Here is a 22,154-nt window from a genome sequence, read left to right as displayed (position 1 = left end):
GGGCCTTTAATCTTCAGATGTCTGTACTATCAATTTGTGTGCCCCCTCTGGTGGGAGGACGGACAATTAATTTTCAAGGAAAAAATCTGTTCTACTTGAAGAGTCTGAAGAGTCTGTAGATTTTTTTTGTGTGTGCTGAAGTTGTCAGCGCTACTACGGTTTTCTTCTTCTTTAAATTATCAGCCAATCAGATTTTTTTTAGCCAATTAAAATTGGGGGGGGGGTGGGGTGGGGGTGTGAGTGGTCTTAACTACGCCAATAATCTATCTATCTATTTCAGTATCAAAGTGTTGAGATCACATGCAGGTGTTACGGACAACTAATGTTCCGGAGATAACAAATGGAAAGACGGCTATATTCGAGAGCAGTTATGCCTAGTTTACACGATGCCAGTTGATGAGACAATTATCAGAAGACAGAAGACAGTCGTGCTTAACTTGCATTATTCGTGGAAATAACATACATACATACATACACACACACATATACATACATACATATCCAACGTCGTTCCATCTTAAGCGATGGGTCGGCAAACTCCTGGAAAGAATATAAAGAAATAAAATATGACATGTCATATATGTCCCGACAATACTGAGCTCCGGGTGGTGGGGGTTGCTTCTGAGCCCTTTTGCTCATTTTAGTGATATAAGGTCATATTTGGTCAATTTTGAGCATTTTTGTTTAAATTGAGGAGCCATTCTTAATAAGGTAAGTACATGTTTTCTGCGTCGTGTTCCAAACAGTGGATTTCAAAATTATGCAGTAGATGTATTTTTCTTTCTTTTCCAGAAACAGATAGGTAGCTGGTTTACAAGATATGATTCCGAAAAAAAAGAAATTGCAGTACTTAGGTACGCTGACAGATACTAAAATGCATGCTAATATGATTTTTTGTGCTTTTTAGGAAAAACAGAGTGAGAACTGCGCCTCTAGGCTGATACTGAGTGAATGTATAAAGTTTTAACGTACCAACTGTCACTCTGTCTGTTTGCATGATTAAGTGTAACTACTGTATTTTCGCTAAACACTTCTTGGCAGGTTTAATGTTAGTGATATTTTAATACTTGCTACCTACCGCTAAAATCCTTAAGTCATATTTTACTTTTCTTGGGGTCATATTTAGCTAATTTTTAGGGCATATTCACTTGCATTTTTTTTACTTCTTTAAGCCATAAACTTCCGAACCCTAGAGATGACCTATTGTACACGAGTACTTGCAGTATTGCCAATAATAGCGACGAAGTCATGAGTCCGATGAGACAGATCGAGAACTTAAGAGAAGATATGTCTACCAAATTCTCGCTGAGTCAATGTGCTTTATTTGTTTGCCAGGACATAACGTATGATCGTCTGGCAGTCTAACTGCTGATGTTCAGTTCGGTAACGGAATTTTAATCCATGTACCTATGCAGTGGTTGGAGACTGTATGCGACTGTGGGAATGGCAGTCAGACAATCTACCACATCGCCTTTCAAGTGTCGTATGAGGTTTTACCCAGGCGAGAGACAAGATTTTTTTAAATGCGACATCCGATGTAGTTGAATGGCTCAAGAACCTGGACTGTAATTTAAAAGGGCTGCTGGGAAGTGTCCATCATGAACTTATTTTTCTTTTCTTTGTTTGTTCTTCATTGTTTTGTGCTTTATCTAAGTCATACGCGAAATAAATAATATGTAACCACCAAATTTTACAAGCAGCTTTGGAAGTTAAGATGTATCAGAATTGTGGCAGAGCTTTGTGGTTCTAGAGTTCTTTCCTTCATCCATTTTAAGAACCCATAATCGGTAGCCTTTATGCACAACAGCTAAACAGAAGACATGGCGAAGGAAAGACAAGACTGTAAGAAGAGGATAAGAAGGGCCGATCCCACGTAGGGAGAAGGAATGAGAAATAGATGTCTTCCAGCCACTTTTAGATTCTATGTCAACTTGACGTACTCCACTCCTCCCGGCCGGAAAGTGTTCTGCAAATTATAAGACAGATATCCCACGACTTGCAGCAAGCCAATGTATGAAATTTGTAGCGCAACAATTCTATGCTGATTTACATTTTTCACGGGATACACTTTACTTGTGAGCAATTGAGCAATAATATATATATATCTTGTAAACTGTGTACTTACCACCATCTTCAGAACATCGTCGGGCACGTTGCGGTGATGGTTGCAAACTGCTCGTGCGGATGAGTGGGAGAAAATGACAGGCGCTACTGACACCTCTATGGCGTCTCTCATGGTAGGCGCAGACACGTGGGACAAGTCCACCATCATTCCCAGACGGTTCATCTCCTTCACCACCAACTGTAAGAGACAAAAGGAATGTTTAGTTATCATCGACTAGGATAGAGGCTTTCATGTAATCTTGTTCTAATATTGAAAACATCCCTTAGCAGACAAAATAGGGTTCCCCATTCTATGAAAAACCTAAAATTAAGCAATTTCCTCAATTGTGCCGAAAGTTGAAGAGCTAAAGCGCCCGGAAAGGTTTCAAATTGTGAGTCCTGTATAGCTAAAGAGAAATTGAAAATAACTTCCGGCCTAAATGCAGTTCCGGAAAAACAGCTTGTTTCCTTACTCGTTTTTTCTTTGCTAGTTGCTTTACGTCGCACCGACACAGATAGGTCTCATGGCGACGATAGGAAGGAAAGGGCTAGGAGTGGGAAGGAAGCGGCCGTGGCCTCAATTAAGGTACAGCCCCAGCATTTGTCTGGTGTGAAAATGGGAAACCATGGAAAACCATTTTCAGGACTGTCAACAGTGGGGTTCGAACCTACTCTCTCCCGAATACTGGATACTGGTCGCAATTAAGCGATTGCAGCTATCGAGCTCGGTCGTTTTCTTTCTGATTCAAATCCTAGGTAAATTAATTTATTCAAATAATTATTTCTGTAATGTGTTCCTTGGTTCAATATCCTCAGGCGTTTTCTGATTTTTGAAAAATGTCTACACTGATGTAGTTATATGGGCTTAAGTGAAATTATGCATGGACTCATATTAGCGCTCGTAGTGGTAGAGAAAGGTAAACTGCTAATCTAATCGACCGAATAACGATGATTAAGAAAAGGATTGTAATTTTTAGGAATAAATCATACTTTATTATATTTTATTCACCTAAAATTCGTAGCTCATGTTTTCGACATTGAGTTGCTTGCCTGAAAGCCAAAATTATGGATTTGTGCTTCTTTGTTTACTAAAGTCATGAACGAGTGAAAAGAACTTGCAAAGAAAACTGACTGATCTGTACATTCAAGGTTTGATTAAATTTTCAAATTAATGAATGACCAACGACCGACGTATTGGCTGAATGGTCAGCGTTGAGGCCTTCGGTTCAGAGGGTCCCGCGTTCGATTCCCGGTCGGGTCGGGGATTTTAATCGCCTCTGATTAATTCTTCTGGCCCGGGACTGGGTGTTTGTGTTTGTCCCAACACTTTCTAACACTGGCGTCAGGAAGGACATCCAGCCGTAAAACAGGGCCAAATCCACATGCGCGACACATTTCGTACCCGCGACTCCACAGCTGTGGTAAAAGAATGAATAACCAACGAAGTTCACTTGAATCTTTTTCGGTAAGACGATCGACAGACGACGGTGTAGAACCTGGACTTTTGAAGCATTAACTACTGGCTCAGTTTGAGTAATGAGCGATACGTTCTTCACGCTGCTGCAATTTTCCTTGTTACTTGTTTCTTCTCTGTCCAGCGCGGTTGCCGGACATGTGTTCAAGCCCTCGAGCGAGCTCCACCCGTTGCTTCAAGATGTGCGCCAGCCAGCATGAGAACGAAATATTACAAGCACGACTTTCGTAATAGGGTATGCCTGTAATGTTTGCTGTTGTTGGGGGAGTATGGTTTTTGGTTTCTGCGTGCGGCACAGTTACAGTACTTGCATCAAGTTACAGAGTTACTCAGTAATGAGTCATCAGTAATCTTGCTTCCTTATATTAAAATATCTGGACAACATCCTTCAGCAACCTCTGAAAATTTCTTGGTAGAGTTAATTTCCAACGTGTACATCTCTATATGAGACAACAGAGACATCCATAAGGCATAGTTTACAGGATGCCAGTTGTTGGCGACAGTTGTCCTCTAATTATTGTAGGATCGCTGGCCAGTCCAGTTGAACGAGAACGCTTTTACACGAGGAAGCTATTGCCACGAAACATGGCTGAGTGCGCAGCATCTGTAGTATCCCGTGAGGAATTACATTCATTTTGTTATTATATGCCAGGAATTTAATTCTGAGACATGCAAACCTCAGTCACACGGAATCCTTGAATGTTAATTTTATCGATAATCTCAGAAAGTGCCGCTTGACCAGCATTTTTGTCTTTCTACAGGTCTTCGTGCTGGTCGCACAAAAACATCGTCGCACCCTATACAGCTCAACGCATTTTACTTTAGTGTCGTCACCCTACTTTGAAGCCACATTTGCGCGAACAGCTTACAAATAATTTATAAATTAAAGTATTTAAATTCAGGGGCGAAGCGTCAGGGGAGACAGGGTAGACAGCGTGTACCCTTAACATTTTGTGAACGAAATACTGTCTAGTTAATTCAGTTATTTTTAGGACATTAGTTATTTTCACATTCATGACATTATTATAATCTCCGCTTTACTTATTTTCGTCTCACTTCGGCAATGTTAGGGCTCGCGTCAGTTACACGAAGCACGTAGGCGAAAGTAGACGCTGTCCATTCTGTGTATGTTCCCTTTGATTTCAGATAGAGCAACACTAATGCTATCTGTAGGTGCTGACTGTGGAACTATGACTTTCCTATAGCGAGATTTCTCCGCCCAGTAGACAGACTTGCCAGCGTCTCTTCTTGTTCTCATTGGCTAGTATTTGGATTCCAGGTATAAAGGTGCTCTTATTGGCTATCATCTCAGACATGCTTTTAATGTAGTTAATTGGAATTAATTTCATTATAAGACAGTCTAAAAATAAAATAATCATATTCAAATACGAAATATAGCAAACTTACACCTAATAAATGAATGACAGCATGAAAACCCTTCATGTACATGCACTTCCTTGCCCGCCATTATTAGTTAAGGTATTATAACCACCACAACTACTGGCTTACATTCTGAATAATGAACTCCAGTGTGTGCATACGGAAACAACAAAATTGCTTAACTACATGCCGTATATTCCGTTAACGTCAGTTTCTAGTGAACGCGCTATTAATGCCTTGAAACGAATTAAAACCTATTTAAGGAATTCAGTGAAATGAAATGAAATGTCGTATGGCTTTTAGTGCCGGGATATCCCAGAACGGGTTCGGCTCGCCAGGTGCAGGTCTTTCTATTTGACGCCAGTAGGCGACCTGCGCGTCATGATGAGGATGAAATGATGATGAAGACAACACATACAGCCAGCCCCCGTGCCATTGGAATTAACCAATTAAGGTTAAAATCCCCGACCCGGCCGGGAATCGAACCCGGGACCCTCTGAACCGAAGGCCAGTACGCTGACCGTTCAGCCAACGAGTCGGACAGGAATTCAGTGACCAACCAGAGACTTGAAGACGAGGGGTAATATATATATTTGCTGAAATAAAGGACAGGCGGATTGAACTAATTTACAAGAATATTGTTTAAGGTGACTTGTACGAAAATCTATTTATTTCTTATTTCTCTTATTAAATCTACATAGCAATATATGACAACTCCCACTGCCCATTTAGTCTATATTTAAAAATAAAACGAGTGAATGTAGGATTATAGGTTGTTATAGGATTTGTCTTAGTTTCAGTCATTAATATAATATTGAATGTACATCTGTATGCGTCGAAAACAAAATTCCATATATACACTAATGTGATTAAAATAGTTTAATTTTTTTTTTTAAATCTGTCTCCCCCCTTACTTAGTTCACGCTTCGCCGCTGTTTAAATTATCAAGACCACGCAGTCGGCTGCACCTCTCGTTTGACACAAGCGAATTGGCACAAAATAAATATACAGGCACTGGCCTGTCACGTACACACGGCTCCAACTGTCTCGACAATACTGAGCTCCGGGAGGTGGAGGTTGCTGCTGGGCCCAGTTGGTTGTCCTCGGTCTACCCCTGGAGACAATCGATTGTCTGGGCATTGTGAGGGCAATTGCCTGGAAAAAAGGACCGAAGTGTTCACACGTAACCAATAATTGTAAGCCGGTCAACTGTCTTCTGACAATTGTCTCACCAACTGACATCGTGAAAACTACGCATAACTGATCTCGAACATAGTCATCTTTCTATTGTTGTAGACTGTATCTTTCCATTTGTTATCTCCCGTACAATAGTTGTCCTTAACACCTGCATGTGATCTCAAAATTTTAATTCTGAAATAGATAGATCGATAGATAGACAGATGTTTAAGTGTCTTTATTGGCGTAGTTGTCCGACTCGTTGGCTGAATGGTCAGGGTACTGGTTCAGAGGGTCCCGGGTTCGATTCCCGGCCGGGTCGGGGATTTTAACCTTAATTGGTTAATTCCAATGGCCCGGGGGCTGGGTGTTTGTGCTGTCCCCAACATCCCTGCAACTCACACACCACATATAACACTATCCTCCACCACAATAACACGCAGTTACCTACAAATGGCAGATGCCGCCCACCCTCATCGGAGGGTCTGCCTTACAAGGGCTGTACTCGGCTAGAAATAGCCACACGAAATTATTATTATTATTATTACTATTGGCGTAGTTAAGGCCATTGGGCCTTACATTAAATCAAGAATAGAATATGACCTCGAGTATACTGATAGAGAAAATTATCACTGAAAACATTGAAGATTCCTATGCGAATCAGGATAATTAAGATATCAGTCTGTCCGAATTCAGATAACACACCACACTACCAACCACCACAGAAATACGCATCCGGCCGTGGAACAGGGCCAAATCCACATGTGCGACGCAGTTCGCATCCACAACCTCACAGGTGTGGGAAAGACGGTCGTTGTAGAATAAGAATAAGATTGAGGACATATTATTTTTGCGTCAGTCTCTTAACATAAACCGAAGTAAAATGTAGCTTCCATAGAAGTCTCAGTCCTATTTATGGCTGTGACAGTATGGAAGGGGCTGCTAATAGGGCCAGCTATGCTATAATAGAATGTTCTGGCCTAGCGAGGAAAGCAATGGCAAACTACCTTACTGTTCCCTTGCCCTGTACGCTTCAATATGGCTGCACCATCGGTAGTTACGGTTTCTCTACAACAGCATAAACTTTGGTAGTGCTGTTTGAAGATCAAACCACACTACCTGATATTGGTGATAATGTATCTTCTACGATATAATCTTCTCAAAACGACCGTATTATCTAATATTCACATTTATGCAAGGGAGAAATCGAAACAAATACAGTATTTTTGTAGCCAACCTTCCTAGGAGAGTAGGTGAGTAGTTGGCCTGTTCGCGAAATAACGGGTTCGATCCTGGATAATGTTGGTAATATTTTGAGTTTTAAGTGCGGTAATTCCACGTCATTGGCTTCCGGTATGTAAAACAAAATCTTCCGTTGAACAAAACTCTGATACCTCTGCGTGTCTTAAAGTGTATATCGGAGTCTATAGATAATTTTAACACACGGGATTGCACCACTGCATACACCAGCACTGTTGCAGGAAAATCTCTCCATCCTAGTTTCTTTGAGACAGCCCTAGCAGTAAGTAATAATTCAGGTCTAAGGAAAGAAGAAAAAAGATAGAAGGAGGAAGAAAGGAAATACTGTAGGGGAAGGAAAGGAGGAAGAAAAGAAGCAAGAGGAGAAGAGAAGGAAAGGAGACAAGAAGTAAGGAAAACAAATATTATTAAATTATTAAATTATTAAATTCAATAATAAGTTCTATTATTATTATTATTATTATTATTATTACCGTGCTATTATTTTATGTGCCAGTTCTATTCTGATTTGTCACTTTAGTTTTATGCTTCTTACAAAGAAAGAATACTCTTCATCTTATCATGAAGCCTTATATACAGATAGTAACTACAAGAACTGACGTTGCTTTCTGAGGCAAGGAAGGCATACTTGGTGTATCTGGAAGGACGTGGGTATGATTCTGTTAGGTAGTCGAGAAATTTAGAAGCGAGACTTCCAGTTATAGGGAAGTATATGATCCTGAGGTTCACTCAGCCCTCGGCAGAGGTAAGTAACTAGTTAATTCCTGTGACAAAGACACCAGCTATAAACTCTTCTTCACTTAGTGTCGAACTAAGCCTGTAGACTTGCTGTACTACCCTGGTAGTATTACCGAAGTTCATTTTAATTGAATTATTCTTCCTCAAACTCTTGAGGTTGCGGAAAATGACAAAGAATGTCAAACAAGCCCTCTCCAACCACGCTCTGAATATATACAGGGTGGTCGGAAACAATGTGGACCGGGGTAGAGGTTTGGTCCTACTGATAAATAATTTGAAAATGGAATGGTTTCTCGTGCTGTTGTCATTTTATCTGCCGCTGAAGTGAACGAATCAGATCGCTTCGCGGGCGAATTCAAATGGGCTTTGCGGGTCGGTGTCGCTAAATCTTCACGTGGCAAGACCGGATTGAGGACACAAATGCAAGAAAATAGCTTCCCTAAGGAGGGATTTGAATACGAACCTCCGAGTTGACAGGATCACGCCATAGTCAGTATGCTACAGTGACACCGACTGAAACCCATGATGTGTTGTGTTTGATATTGATTTCTCGGCATGGCCGATAAAGTGCGAACGGTGCGAGATATCGAATTATTATTTTCACATTGTTTATCAGTATGTCCAACCCTCTAACGCTCATATAGCCTGTTCACGATGTTTCCGACCACCCTGTATATACTAGCTGTAGTACCCGGCTCCGGCCCGGTATTTACTTATCCCAGCCTTCCATTAGGCTGGCCCCGTGGTGTAGGGGCAGCGTGCCTGCCTATTACCTGGAGGCGCCGTGTTCGATTCCCGGCCAGGTCAGGGATTTTTATCTGGATCTGAGGGCTGGTTCGAGGTCCACTCAGCTTCCGTGATTAGAATTCAGGAGATATCTGACGGTGAGATAGCGGCCCCGGTCTAGAAAACCAAGAATAATGGCCAAGATGATTCATCGTGCTGACCACACGACACCTCGTAATCTACAAGCCGTCGGGCTGAGCAACGGTCGCTTAGTAGGCCCAAGGCCCTTCAGGGCTGTAGTGTCATGGGGTTGCGTTAGGCTTCCATTAGACAGGAAAAGGAATAACATGTGCCTATTTTTGTTGTACGATACAGGTAATTTTATTTACAGGTTTTAAAACGTGGAAGTACTCTATAAAAATATGTGATAAATGCATGAATTTTACACGTCGCACTATAGATATGACGTAAATGATTGTCATTGTCAATGTTAATGGATTCAACACTAAACAGGGTAATTTTGAACATTCTATTTTTAACCCCTTCTCACCCTTATACCGATGAGGCTGTATTTGGATTTAGACAGCATTCGGAGTGTCACAGTTCATCATCTGAGGCGCCCCGAAAACTGTCGACTCGACATTAATATCGGTCGTTTTGATTAACTTTGTCACCTCCTTCCCACCCTCATGTGTACCTAGTTTGGTTGAAATTGCTCCATGCATTCCAGAGCTATGCGGGAAAAAATCCCCCCCCACACACATTTATATACATTTGTTACAATTACAAGAAACAAGGGGAATTTTCGGACCCTTGATTCCAAAAAAGCAGACCCGATGGCGTCCCTAATTAAAAACGACTTCTTAAAAATCCAGCGTGGCTATTTCAATTTCTTCTCGAGATCTCTTTTCCACAGGATCTTCCATTCCAAGAATGTCTAATTTCAAAAGTTCAGTCACACTAGAATTGAACGTCAACACAAGCATGCTAGTGTTAGAAGAGTAATGATTACCTTCTAACTTCTCATAACAACCCAAACTAGTTTCTATAGCTACTTGTCCATAACCCAAATATTAATTCTGGAATGGTGACAAAACGGGGCTTTATAATAATAATAATAATAATAATAATAATAATAATAATAATAATAATAATAATAATCGTATGGCCTCAGCTACCGTGTGCAGACATTTCGATTTGACGCCATCTGGCTGTCTGCTCGTCAATTTCGACGTTCCGTTTTACTATAGATCCGCTAGATGGCAGACAGAGTAAACCGGATCTCTCTTGGGCGTCTATGGCTGAGATTTAATTAATTTTGTCGGGTAAATACCAAATGTATCACCAGAGAACTTTTACATGCCGACATCGTACGACATGGAGTGTCGAATGGACTTTTTTCCGCCCTTCAAAAATCCGACTACCTCTGCCGGGTAGTCATTAATGGAAGTTCCAAATTTCAAATTCATAGATGTTTGGAGATAAATAAACATGAATATTTCCATTATTTTTACAGGAATGTTTTAGTGTAATATTTAAATAGAAATTATGTGTTCGGCAGACTGAAAACCTATTAAGTTTACATTTAATTCTTCTGGCCACTGACTGCCCATATGAGTCAGCTACTAGAAGCAATTCATTTTCAGGTGTATCAGGACGACAGTCAGAGGAATAATCTTGTTTCGTTTCAGTTTCTCCATCCAGCGACCTCTTTGAAGCATGGGCATCTCGCCAAAATTTACAGCTCTACTAAGCACAGGGTTCTCACGACACCATTTCCCATTCACATTGCAGATCTTCAGCTGGTAGGTCGAATGTAACTGCGTATTTGTTTCAGTACCTCAAATCAAAGCACGAGTTAAGGTCTCCGTACCCGAGGATTTATGTACATGTGATTCAGGAGTTGTTCCACTAAATAAGATCGCTGCAATCCGCTGTCAATCAAGGTCCTGACGATGCGTTCCTGTCTTCCAGCTACTATTTTCATCGTCAGGGTTTTAAGAAAAATCCCCTGGCCATAGCTTTGATCACTTCTCGTGGCACTGTGTTCTTACATATTTGATCTTCCCTTCTCTGCTCTTTTTCACCTTATTCATCGGCAATATTGGACACACAAGAATAAGACGTCCTTTCCCACATATCTGACACTACTCATTCGCTCTACAAGTTTGAGTTGTATGACCTTGTTTCAGCACCCTCTTCGACTCTCTCCTTCTCAGACTGAATCATTCTCTGAGCCAACATTCTTTCTCATTATGGCTTATCTTACAGACGACACACTTGCTTCCCTTTAGTGTATACCCCTTGTTCCTCCAACAAACATATTACTAGCACGAGGTATTCTTTGAGGTTGAGGTAACTTACTAAACCGTGCTGTGGTGATACACGGAATCTTCTTCGGGCGAGAGTAATACTCTGCTCTCTCTCCACTTCATTCTTCAGAAAATCTGACAGCTGCGACAATTTATCACAAAGTTTTTTTGCTGTTTCGCTGATAGGCAACTAAATAATAGTTCTCCATCATACTCTTAATAGGTCTTATGGGAGTGATGATTCAACTAGAAGGAATAAAATGGCTGGATATTTATCACTTTCTCATTACTAACGACTCCAGCGACCTACGATGCGACTCTAATCGATCATAAAGGTTGCAAAGGGGTGAGTTTCTGAAATGTTGTGAAATTCTGAATAGCCAACCATAACATTTCGCGAACATAAAACTCCACCAATAGTTCTCTTCAGAACCTACTCTGCAAACATTGAATTGCTTTCTCGTAATTTTCAGCTGTGGGTGGTACATTATTTACGGCGTCTCTCACCCAGCTGCCCTCACTAGTCGCCTGAATTGGGTACTGGAACTTATCTTTCCTTTCTATGTCCGAGTCGTCATGATCCTACGGAACTGATTCCAGAAACCTAAACAATCTTTAATTTCACTACTGATTTCTTGAGTTCGATCTCAGGCAATCTGTGTTTTTTCTTACCGATACCGGAACTGTCGCTCAGTACTTGAAGGCCTTCACTTGAACAATCGCAGCATAAAAGTTATCGACCTTATAACACACCTTGTCTAATTTTTCGTTGAATTCTTGGACTTTGTTGTATTCACTTTCATAATCAGCGTCATCATTACTCTTACCAAGGATATCCAAATTTTTTATTATCATTCTCTTTCAGTTCGACAGCCAGTATTTCTAATCTCATCAAAATTAATCTTACCTTGTCAGTCGAATGTCTTCGTGAATACTGCACGTACGGGTTTTCTCAATTCTACGAGTCTCTCCAGCTTGATCTCCTTCAAGTCGATTCGAAATATTTCTTCTCACAGTCGCCATTAATATTCTAGTCGAGCCAGAAAAACTACCCGGCAGACCGACTCCCCTGAATGCAGACACTTGGTATTTATAGACACAGAAAATGCCAAATATTTTATTCAAAGTAAAATTTTTAAAACTTGAAACAACTACAGCCGACTGTGTACTGCCCATGAGAAAAGATTGCGGATTCTCTTGCCCCAAACCACACGAGCGTATGCTACGTTCTGATAGATCGCTCAAGAGGGCAGAATGTGACAGGTATTTCGTCCTCACTTCAGCCACGAGGTACTGCACGGTGCGTGTTCGCGCGTATTTCCACAAATTTGAACGTTAAAAGAAACTATCACTGATTATAGACTTCCAAGTGCTCACCGTATTCTCCTGACTTGGCTCCTTTCGATTACCACATGTTCGAGGCTTTGAAGAAACCTTCGCGCGGGCATTATTACGCTGACCACGAATAAATGCAAAGAGCTGCCCGAGACTGGGTGCCACATGCTCCGAAAAAATGATTGCAAGAGGATCTAGAAAAATTGCCACACTACTGGAGCGAGTGTGTACAGCTGAAGGGATACTACAGTGAGGAGAAAAACCGGGCGAGTTGGTCGTGCGGTTATGGTTGCGCAGCTGTGAGCTTGCATCCGGGAGATGGGGTACGAACCCCACTGTCGGCAGCCCTGAAGATGGTTTTCCTTGGTTTCCCATTTTCACACCAGGCAAATACTTGGGCTGTACCTCAATTAAGGCCGCTTCCTTCCCACTCGTAGGCCTTTCCTATCCCATCGTCGCTATAAGACCTATCTGTGTCGGTGCGACGTAAAGAAAATAAATAAATAAATAAATAAATAAATAAATAAATAAATAAATAAATAAATAAATAAATAAATAAATAAATAAATAAATAAATAAATAAATAAATAAATAAATAAATAAATAAGAAAGTGGGCGAGGTGTAGGTGTTCTGATTGGGTGATAATAAAAGGAAGTGTAAGGCTATATGGAACGCTCCTCATATAATGAAACTCAGATCATTATGTATTTCTGCTTAAACATTCGACCGAGAGAACTTGCAGAACAGAGTATAGAATGCATCCCTCACGTCAAAGGAATTCTCTCTACAAGTGTCAAGTCACCGGCTTTGAAAGAGGGACAATGCTACGGCTCTTCCCGAGTAGTGGTCACTATGCCATGTCGGATATGTGAGCGGCACCGTATCGCATCAGATCTCCAGCATGCATGGACTCACTTCCGCTGTGCCCCTGCCGGAAGTTCAGTGCTGACCTGGCCTTGTTTACATACCGGGGTGTAATTTAGGAACTACACTTGCACGAATTAAAATGATGTTGCTTCCCAACCGTCGTTAATTTGTTAGTGTTTTAGTGTTGTTTAACATTCCTTTAATTGTTACAGCTGAAGACCGCACGTTAGGTACTAAATCTGCACACCGGGCGGGGAGAAAGTATCGAAAATCTTGAAAATAAACACTATTATCTTTAAAACGAACATTAAAAATTACTTCAATATGAATTTTAGTTTAGATCGTTTCAAAATTAAACAAATTTTAGATTTTATTTTCTCATTGTATTTCCAAGTTTCCATAAAGGAATATCAACGTGGATAAACACCTTGCAGAGGATGAGTGAAACCCCTGACTAACGTTCGGATATTGCGAATGAAGAGATCAGAGTATCTTTGGGCTCTCCTGCTTTTCTTCAACGCAGAGCTGACTTATGTCTCGCGGTTTCGACATGTTGCGAAGTACGGCAATTTTCACACAGTTTACAGAATAAGACTGAACTATCCGTCGAAAAAGGATCACCACCTAATTCTTGTTCTTTGGTTTTCAATGTAACCGGTTCTTTAGGTATGATTACATGAATGCCCTGTAAATTCGTAATATCTGAAGCCCCGTCTCCTTTCAGTTTCAACTCAGTTATTTTATAATACAGTCGAACCTCGATGTCTTGGACATCCTTTACTCAAATATTAAGTATCTCGAAGTAACATCAATTTCCCGTCCGCTTGTCCAGTTCTTCACGTGTATTACTCGAATTTCTCGATTTCTCGAAGCAAACGTTTCCTCTCTTGAAGCCAAAAAAAAAAAAAAAAAACAACTCTATAACTAGAATTTTGTACAAAATTGACCGTGCAATACAGCATTTGTAGTTTGTGAGGAACAGTTAACAAGTGAAGAAAGGGTTAAAGTGATGCTGGGAGCTAATATGACAGGAGGTGAAAAACACACTTCTGGTGATCGAAAAATCGGTGAAGCCTCGTTGTTTTCCGGGTGTGAATTCATTACCGGTCACGTACGAAGTCGTGGATGACAAGGTCGATTTACGAATCTTGGCTGCGTGGTGTTGAACCTACATACAGAGTCAGTCGAATATAAATGGCAGTGTTTCCCACATCAATAAATGTTGTTGAAAAGCATATGAAAGAAAAGGTGGTTAACAGTAAAAAGCAGAAGAGATTAACGATTTTTTTCCTCAAAGGTTTTGGTGAAGGTTCGTATGTTTGTTTGCCTACTGTATGTAATAATAATAATAATAATAATAATAATAATAATAATAATAATAATAATAATAATAATAATAATAATAATAATAATCGTATGGCCTCAGCTACCGTGTGCAGACATTTCGATTTGACGCCATCTGGCTGTCTGCTCGTCAATTTCGACGTTCCGTTTTATTCTAGGCCCACTAGATGGCAGACCGAGTAAACCGGATCTCTCTTGGGCGTCTATGGCTGAGATTTAATGAATTTTGTCGGGTAAATACCAAGAGGTCCGCCTCTGTGGTGTAGTGGTTAGCGTGATTAGCTGCCACCCCCGGAGGCCCAGGTTCGATTCCCGGCTCTGCCACGAAATTTGAAAAGTGGTATGAGGGCTGGAACGGGGTCCACTCAGCCTCGGGACGTCAACCGAGTAGAGGTGGGTTCGATTCCCACCTCAGCCATCCTGGAAGTGGTTTTCCGTGGTTTCCCAATTCTCCTCCAGGCGAATGCCGGGATGGTACCTAACTTTTGGCCACGGCCGCTTCCTTCCCTCTTCCTTGTCTATCCCTTCCAATCTTCCCATCCCTCCACAAGGCCCCTGTTCAGCATAGCAGGTGAGGCCACCTGGGAGAGGTACTGGTCATACTCCCCAGTTGTATCCCCCGACCAAGAGTCTGAAGCTCCAGGACACTGCCCTTGAGGCGGTAGAGGTGGGATCCCTCGCTGTGTCCGAGGGAAAAGCCGACCCTGGAGGGTAAACAGATGATGATGAAATACGAAGAGATCTTTTACATGCCGACATCGTACGACATGGAGTATCGAATGGACATTTTTCCGCCCTTCAAAAATCCGACTACCTCTGCCGGGTTTGAACCCGCTATCTTGGGATCCGGAGGCCGACACTCTACCACGGATCCACAGAAGCAGCTACTGTATGTACTGTATTCTATCTTCTAAAACGTTGCTTTAATAAGGATCATAATTAAAGCGATGCCGTAAAATACGAGTTTTTAAATATGGTTTTAAATATTGTAAAAAATACCGTATTCAGTATACGCTCATAGATACATATGATTCAATTATGCGTTATACATGCTCAAAAACGGTATTCTCGATATTTCGAAATTTCGATAACTCGAAATAAAATTTAGCTCCCGAAGTGATTCGAGGTTCTCCAGTCTGCCGAAACTAATTTTGATGGACTATCTGAAGGAGAAAACATAATATAGTAACAGTATTATACTTGACAAAGAAACAATTTAATGGCATATTTTGTTCTTATGCTGGAATGGAGTCAAAGCAGGACTTCATTAAGCTAAGTGTCCGACTCGTTGGCTGAATGGTTAGCGTACTGGCCTTCGGTTCAGAGGATCCCGGGTTCGATTCCCTGCCGGATCGGGCATTTTAACCTTCATAGGTTAATTCCAATGGCCCGGGGGCTGGGTGTTTGTGCTGTCCCCAACATCCCTGCAACTCACACACCACACATAACACTATCCTCCACCGCAATAACACGCAGTTACCTACACATGGCAGATGCCGCCCACCCTCATCGGAGGGTCTGCTTTACAAAGGCTGCACTCGGCTAGAAATAGCCACACGAAATTATTATTATTAAGCTAAGTTCCATATTTCAAGTTCCTAAGTATTTAAGCAGATTTTTTTTATTTGTCTGTACTTCTTAAAATGACAGGCTGCCTAAATCTGGCCAAGTATACGTATCTTTAACGTCTTTAATCTTCACCGTTTTGCAAATAACACTAACTGTACCCAACTAAAGCAGTTCTTAACATCTATCTTTCTGGAGGAGTACGCAAGAGGCTGAAATCAGGCATTCTTGTGTCTCACAATCAGAAATATGTATATTTCGAAGAAAATTGTTTCTCTGCTTTAGCTTTATATTCTTTAGATCAATGTAGTCCAAAATAAAAGAAGGGTTTAATGATTTACTTTCTTACTTATTATATAATGTATGTCTTAATCTGGATTTGGTATCTGTATTTTCATTTCTTTTAAAGTTTCATGTTTAGTTTAATACTTTAATATTATAAAAATGTAGTTAGTGTGTTCATAAATCTGTATTTTATTATAAGAAGACGCTACATAAAGGGGCTTTTCAGCCTCAGTGGCATGTAAATCATGATCAATAAATTCAATTCAACAATTGAATACTGAATGCATGTGTAACCGTGAAGAGTTTTCTGGAGTTAATCCTTATCGTGTGCAGTACTACAGACGTGATTTCTAACAATTTTGGCGGAGCCTTTAATGGCCAAGACGGCTACAGCACAGTACAGATTCTTGGGAATGCTCACACTTTTGAAAAACTCAGATAATAATTTTGGTATGGTTCCTCTTGCTCTGATGAGAAGTCCTACAACCCTTATACAGAATATGCTGTACGATTCTTTGAAGTAGCTGATGGTTGGTTCATAGAAGGTTCGCTTCTCCGCGTCTACCTCTGCTGGCTGACTTGAGTCGACCTCGCATCTAATGGCGGGGTCCAGAATATATGCTAAGCCCTCTCGGTCGACTGCGATTATACATATTCTCCGGTTGCTTCCATCGTCTTCATGAACCTCGTAACCTTTCTGGGAAAATGCTGCTGCAATTCTAGATCTTGTTTTGTTGTACCTAACATTATTAAGCAAGTCCCCCCGTGAACTTGAACCAAGAACATGAGCTAGGGTTTCAGGCTCACTGCAGTGGACTCCATCCCGGCTACATTCAGGGAGGGCGCGTACAGGAACCACATTGTATTGCATTTACAGCTCTTCTTTCCACTCTGATCATATTTGAGAGTTTGATGATGTTCTTTTAAGAACGGAAGATGTAATTCTGTTTTAATTAAATTGTTTCTGTGTCAAGTATAATACTGTTTCCATGTGATGTTTTCTCTTTCAGATAGTCCGACTCGTTGGCTGAACGGTCAGCGTAATGGCCTTCGGGGTCCCAGGTTCGATTCCCGGTCGGGTCGGGGATTTTAACCCAATTTTAATTCCAATGGCACGGGGGCTGGGTGTATGTGCTGTCTTCATCATCATTTCATCCTCATCACGACGCGCAGGTCACCTACGGGTGTCGAATAGAAAGACCTGCACCTGGCGAGCCGAACTTGTCTTCGGACACTCCCGGCACTAAAAGCCGTACACCATTTCATTTTTTTTCTTTCAGATAGTTCATAAATTCCATCAAAATTAGTTTCGGCAGACTGAAGAACCTAACAGTAATTAAAAAAATGCCCTGAAGAAACCACTGAATACTATCGCACCACTTGCAGAAATACTAGCTTTCGACGCTCACCAAGAGGGCGAGACGAATTTGTGAGCCATCAAATATCCAGGTGGAGATGGACACACTCAAAGTTACGTTCAAGGGTAATGGTTGTTACAGCGATTTGCAGATTCAAAGAAGCCTGCATCCCAGAGAAACGACAAAGCAAAGCTCACAGAAGGAAGAAGTGAAGGGAACTACCTACCTGCCTTACATTCACAACACCACAGATCGAATTGATAAGGTCCCCCACAAACACACCGTCACTCAAATTGCTTACAGTGTGGGTAAAACCAAGGACAGATTGTCCCCACTTTTACATTCTGGGTTTAACAAAATTCCCTGTACTTGCGGTAAGGTATACATTGGCCAAACCTATCGGTCCATTGGTACTCGTATCAAGGAACATGAACGTAATATTCGTCTCAACCAGCGAGACAAGTCAGCGATAGCTGAGCACGTTCTATCGTCGGGTCATGATGTCATCTTCCAAGATTCTCGAGCTCTTACCGACACTAGACACTACAGGTCCAGGATTATATGGGAAGCTGTGGAAATACGTAGAAGTCCTAACAGTTTCAACAGGGACACTGGCTATCAGTTAATACCTAGTTGCCAGCCATTAAAGATTTACGTAGGTAGTTCCCTTCCCTGTCCCTTCGCTATTGTTATTTCGTTTCGGTGTTTCCCAAATTTGTACGTTCCTCGTCGCCAGATGTTTCATTCCAGGTTTGTGTCAATGTCATACCTTCATGTGCGTACAGCGGTTATGTTATGTGACCCTCTCAGACTGATTCTGAAGGTTCCGTCAGCTACCGCTTCGAACGCTAGCGCTGTACCGCGTCCGAGGAGCCATCTGGTGACGAATGAACGTATCATTTCCACTTCTAATTTATCGTCTAAATTCAAACCTCATTGTTTGAGAAGCCTTTCTCGTGGACAGTCGAGATTTACTTCTGATGACGCAGAGCAAAAGTTCTCTGCGAAACGTTAAAAATTTAACTTTATTTTCTTGACACTACCTAAGCCCAAAAGCTTATATTATGTCTATAAGCACGGGCCGTGAAAGCATTAATGGTCAAAAAGTGAACAGAAGCTGTTTGAGAGGAAAGGTTGGCTGTCTTTGCATACGTGGTGTAGGAAAAATTTCAAGAATACAGACTGTTAAAAACTTCTCCCGTTCCTTATACCAATAACGCCAATATTTACCAACGTCGGTTTATTTTGGCTTTTATTTTAGATTTTCAAAATCTGGATAATATCATTACCTCGGATAACGCTCACTTTAGTATTCACAAAGGAATTTATTATATCGGTTTACCAAAACTAAGTTTTAGTTTCGATCTGAATTTGAACCTTACATTTTTCATACTGATGCACGGAAAACAAATGAGTAAATGCTGCCGCCATTATCGAAACGTAAACAAGTTTTTAAGTAGATTCGGTGCAAGGTAGGAGATTTGGTGTTCCCAAATAGTTTGTCATAAATTATCTCCACTATTGACCAGAAACGAGAAAAGAAGCCTAATATGACGTTCTAAGAGAGTCTGGTGGCAGAAAATATTAACATAATAGAGAATAAGAATACACATTTCATATTTGTATAAGAAAACACATTGTATATTTCACTCAAAACAACAGCCCATATACCTTAGTTTGTTCATTAAAAATCATACCTAATCGTGTACCATACATAATAAAGGCCTAAGTTATAATCGGGAATTCACCCTAGGCCTATCTGTGGGTTGGGAATTCCATGTTATGTTCGATCATGGATAAGACTGACGGTGCCGAAGCTTTAGAAAACCTAAAACGTGTTTCAAAATCAGTGTCGTCGCAGTCCTCAAAGTATGTAGCGCGTTCTTTATATCTACTTAGGACGTTTTATTGAGGGCCGATGACCTTAGATGTTAAGCCCCTTTAAACAGAAGCATCATCACGTTTTATTGCAAATCTTGGTCATATTCCTCGTCAATTGATTTCCTCTTACAGTTAAATACTTCATTGGTCTACGATCTGCCATTCTGAAAGGATATTATCTAAAATTTCCTGTTTTACTGGCCAGCCTTTCCCCGGTAAAGTTTTAAACAAAGAAAATACCCTTTATCTGAGATTTAACTGTTATCTCGGTTTTCTTACCTTTAAACCAAGATAAAAGCTTTTACTCCCGTCGGTGAATACGCACCTAAGTAGGGAAAGTTAACTGCCTCTTTCTCTAAGAGGAATAATAGATCACTAACACCCAAACATCCCTTCGAATAATAACGGTGTAACCCGAACTTCAAGAACAAGATAGTCCCGTTTTTTGCAGTAAGGGTGTGTCGTGTAATATCAAAAATTTAATAGCACATTTTAGCTGCTTTCAATGCAATGCAATGTTGTTTTCATAGCTCCCTCTGAATCAGTGGTAGAATGTCGACCTCCGTATCCTAAGATGGCGGGTTCAAGACAGATAGAGGTAGTCGAATTTTTGAAGAGTGGGAAATGTCTATTCGACACTCCATGTCGTACGATGTCGGCATGTAAGGGATCTCCTGAAGAGGGATAATCTAAGACATTGCTGAATAGAAAATACCGGGTTCAATATTTTTAGGGTCATAAGACGAAGATAAAATAATGTTATTGGTTTTATGCCCAACTATATTTTTATGGATTTTGGAGATGCCGAGTTGCCAGAATTTTGTCCCAAACGAGCCTTTTTGTGCCAGTAAATATTACCGATACGAGGCTGATCTATTTGAGCACTTTCAAATACCACCGGAGTGAGTCAGATCGTACCGGTCAAGTTGGACTCAGATGGCCAACGCTCTACCGCCTGAGGTACTCAGTCCGGCGGTTATTATACGGCCAGGGACGTTGTCCTATACCAGAGGTGCTCACGCTGAGCATTTCGTCCCACGGGGGAGGGGGGGGGGGCTGGCAGGCGATGAGCGTATGCTATTCAACCACAGTGACGTTGTGGTTATGTCACAAGCCGTGGGGGTTGAGCGAAGTTCTCCCGAACACTGCGGCGACACCAGAGTTTGAAATGGATGTAGAAAATAATTAAAGAAACGGGGCATAATCATGTCATTTTTAATTTATTTTATTTATTTTAATTTAATTTATTTTGTTTATGTTCATTGCAGTTTATCTATTTTGAAAGGATACAATAAAGAGTTAGGCCTACAACCTCAAATATTTTTGTAATGTTCGTAATGATTTACAATTTTCACTATTATATTTTAAGACGTGCTTTAGAAATGTGTCTAATATAATACGAAGTTAAGGTGTGGCTTGTGGTTGCTTAGGTTTAAATTATCTGATAAACTCACCAACAATCCAATCATGCTTACCGGTAATATTACCAGGTAGTATATTTATCTGAAGGCATACTGTACATCTATTTGTTAGATACATGTACATTGTTGTTGAACTTTAATCTTGGACAGTAAATGTCTATGTCCTCACTCGTGATAAAACTCCCTCGCCATTTAGAGGCTAATTATTATCATCGGACGTCTGACAAGTTTTACATACTATTTTCAGCAGTGGCGGTGGGCTCTCAGGAGCACATGAACACGTGAACACCCAGTTGTAACGCATATTCACGCATTCATGGATACCGGCAATTCAAAATTGTTTCCTTTTTTCGACCTAATTTCATCAATCGATCGAAAGCATTCGACTTTTATCGAAGCTCCGTTACACTGACAGCTGTTCGTTTCGACTGACAATGCCAGGGAGCACACTGAAGATTTTGCTACGAACCCTAAGACTATACGCATGCGCATGCAGATGACGTCATGGTTTATGCAGATATATATCCATGAGCGAGGAGCACGATAAGGAATGTGCGCTTCCGTCTACAACCACTCTCAAACCAGAGATAGTATTACAGTTGACCACAAGGGCTCGCCACCTCCCCTGTTACTGTTGGCCACAGCTTACAGAAGTTACTATTGTATTACATCACCGGAAGATTTCGCTAGTAGCTAATTGTGAACAGGTTTTCGTTATCACGGGATCAGAGAGCCAGAACCTCAGCCAAAGCCTGAACAACTCAGCCCGGCAGTTGTAATTTTACTTTTCTTATGCACTCACAGATTAGTCTCGGGAAAATGCATCCTCGGTTATAAGGGTTCTACCATATTATGAGTAGAGAAGCAACCGTACAAGGAACTTTTAGTAAAATGATTTAAGTACGTGATTTTGTAGTTATTTGCATT

At 41.0% G+C, this 22,154-nt stretch overlaps 1 protein-coding gene across 1 annotated transcript in view; it reads right to left on the bottom strand.

Annotated features, from left to right (window-relative positions):
• Positions 1-22,154, bottom strand: part of LOC136875533 (dipeptidase 1) — a 74,340-nt gene that overhangs the window by 14,023 nt on the left and 38,163 nt on the right. Inside the window, exon 7 of the mRNA XM_067149080.2 lies at positions 2,126-2,302. Coding sequence (XP_067005181.2) covers positions 2,126-2,302 — 177 coding nt within the window. The remainder of the gene's footprint in view (positions 1-2,125; positions 2,303-22,154) is intronic.

This window comes from Anabrus simplex, chromosome 6 (genome assembly GCF_040414725.1).
Source record: "Anabrus simplex isolate iqAnaSimp1 chromosome 6, ASM4041472v1, whole genome shotgun sequence".
NCBI lineage: Eukaryota > Metazoa > Arthropoda > Insecta > Orthoptera > Tettigoniidae > Anabrus > Anabrus simplex.
The sequence above is the reverse complement of the archived record's forward strand: the minus strand, read 5'-3'. Positions and strand labels throughout refer to the sequence as shown.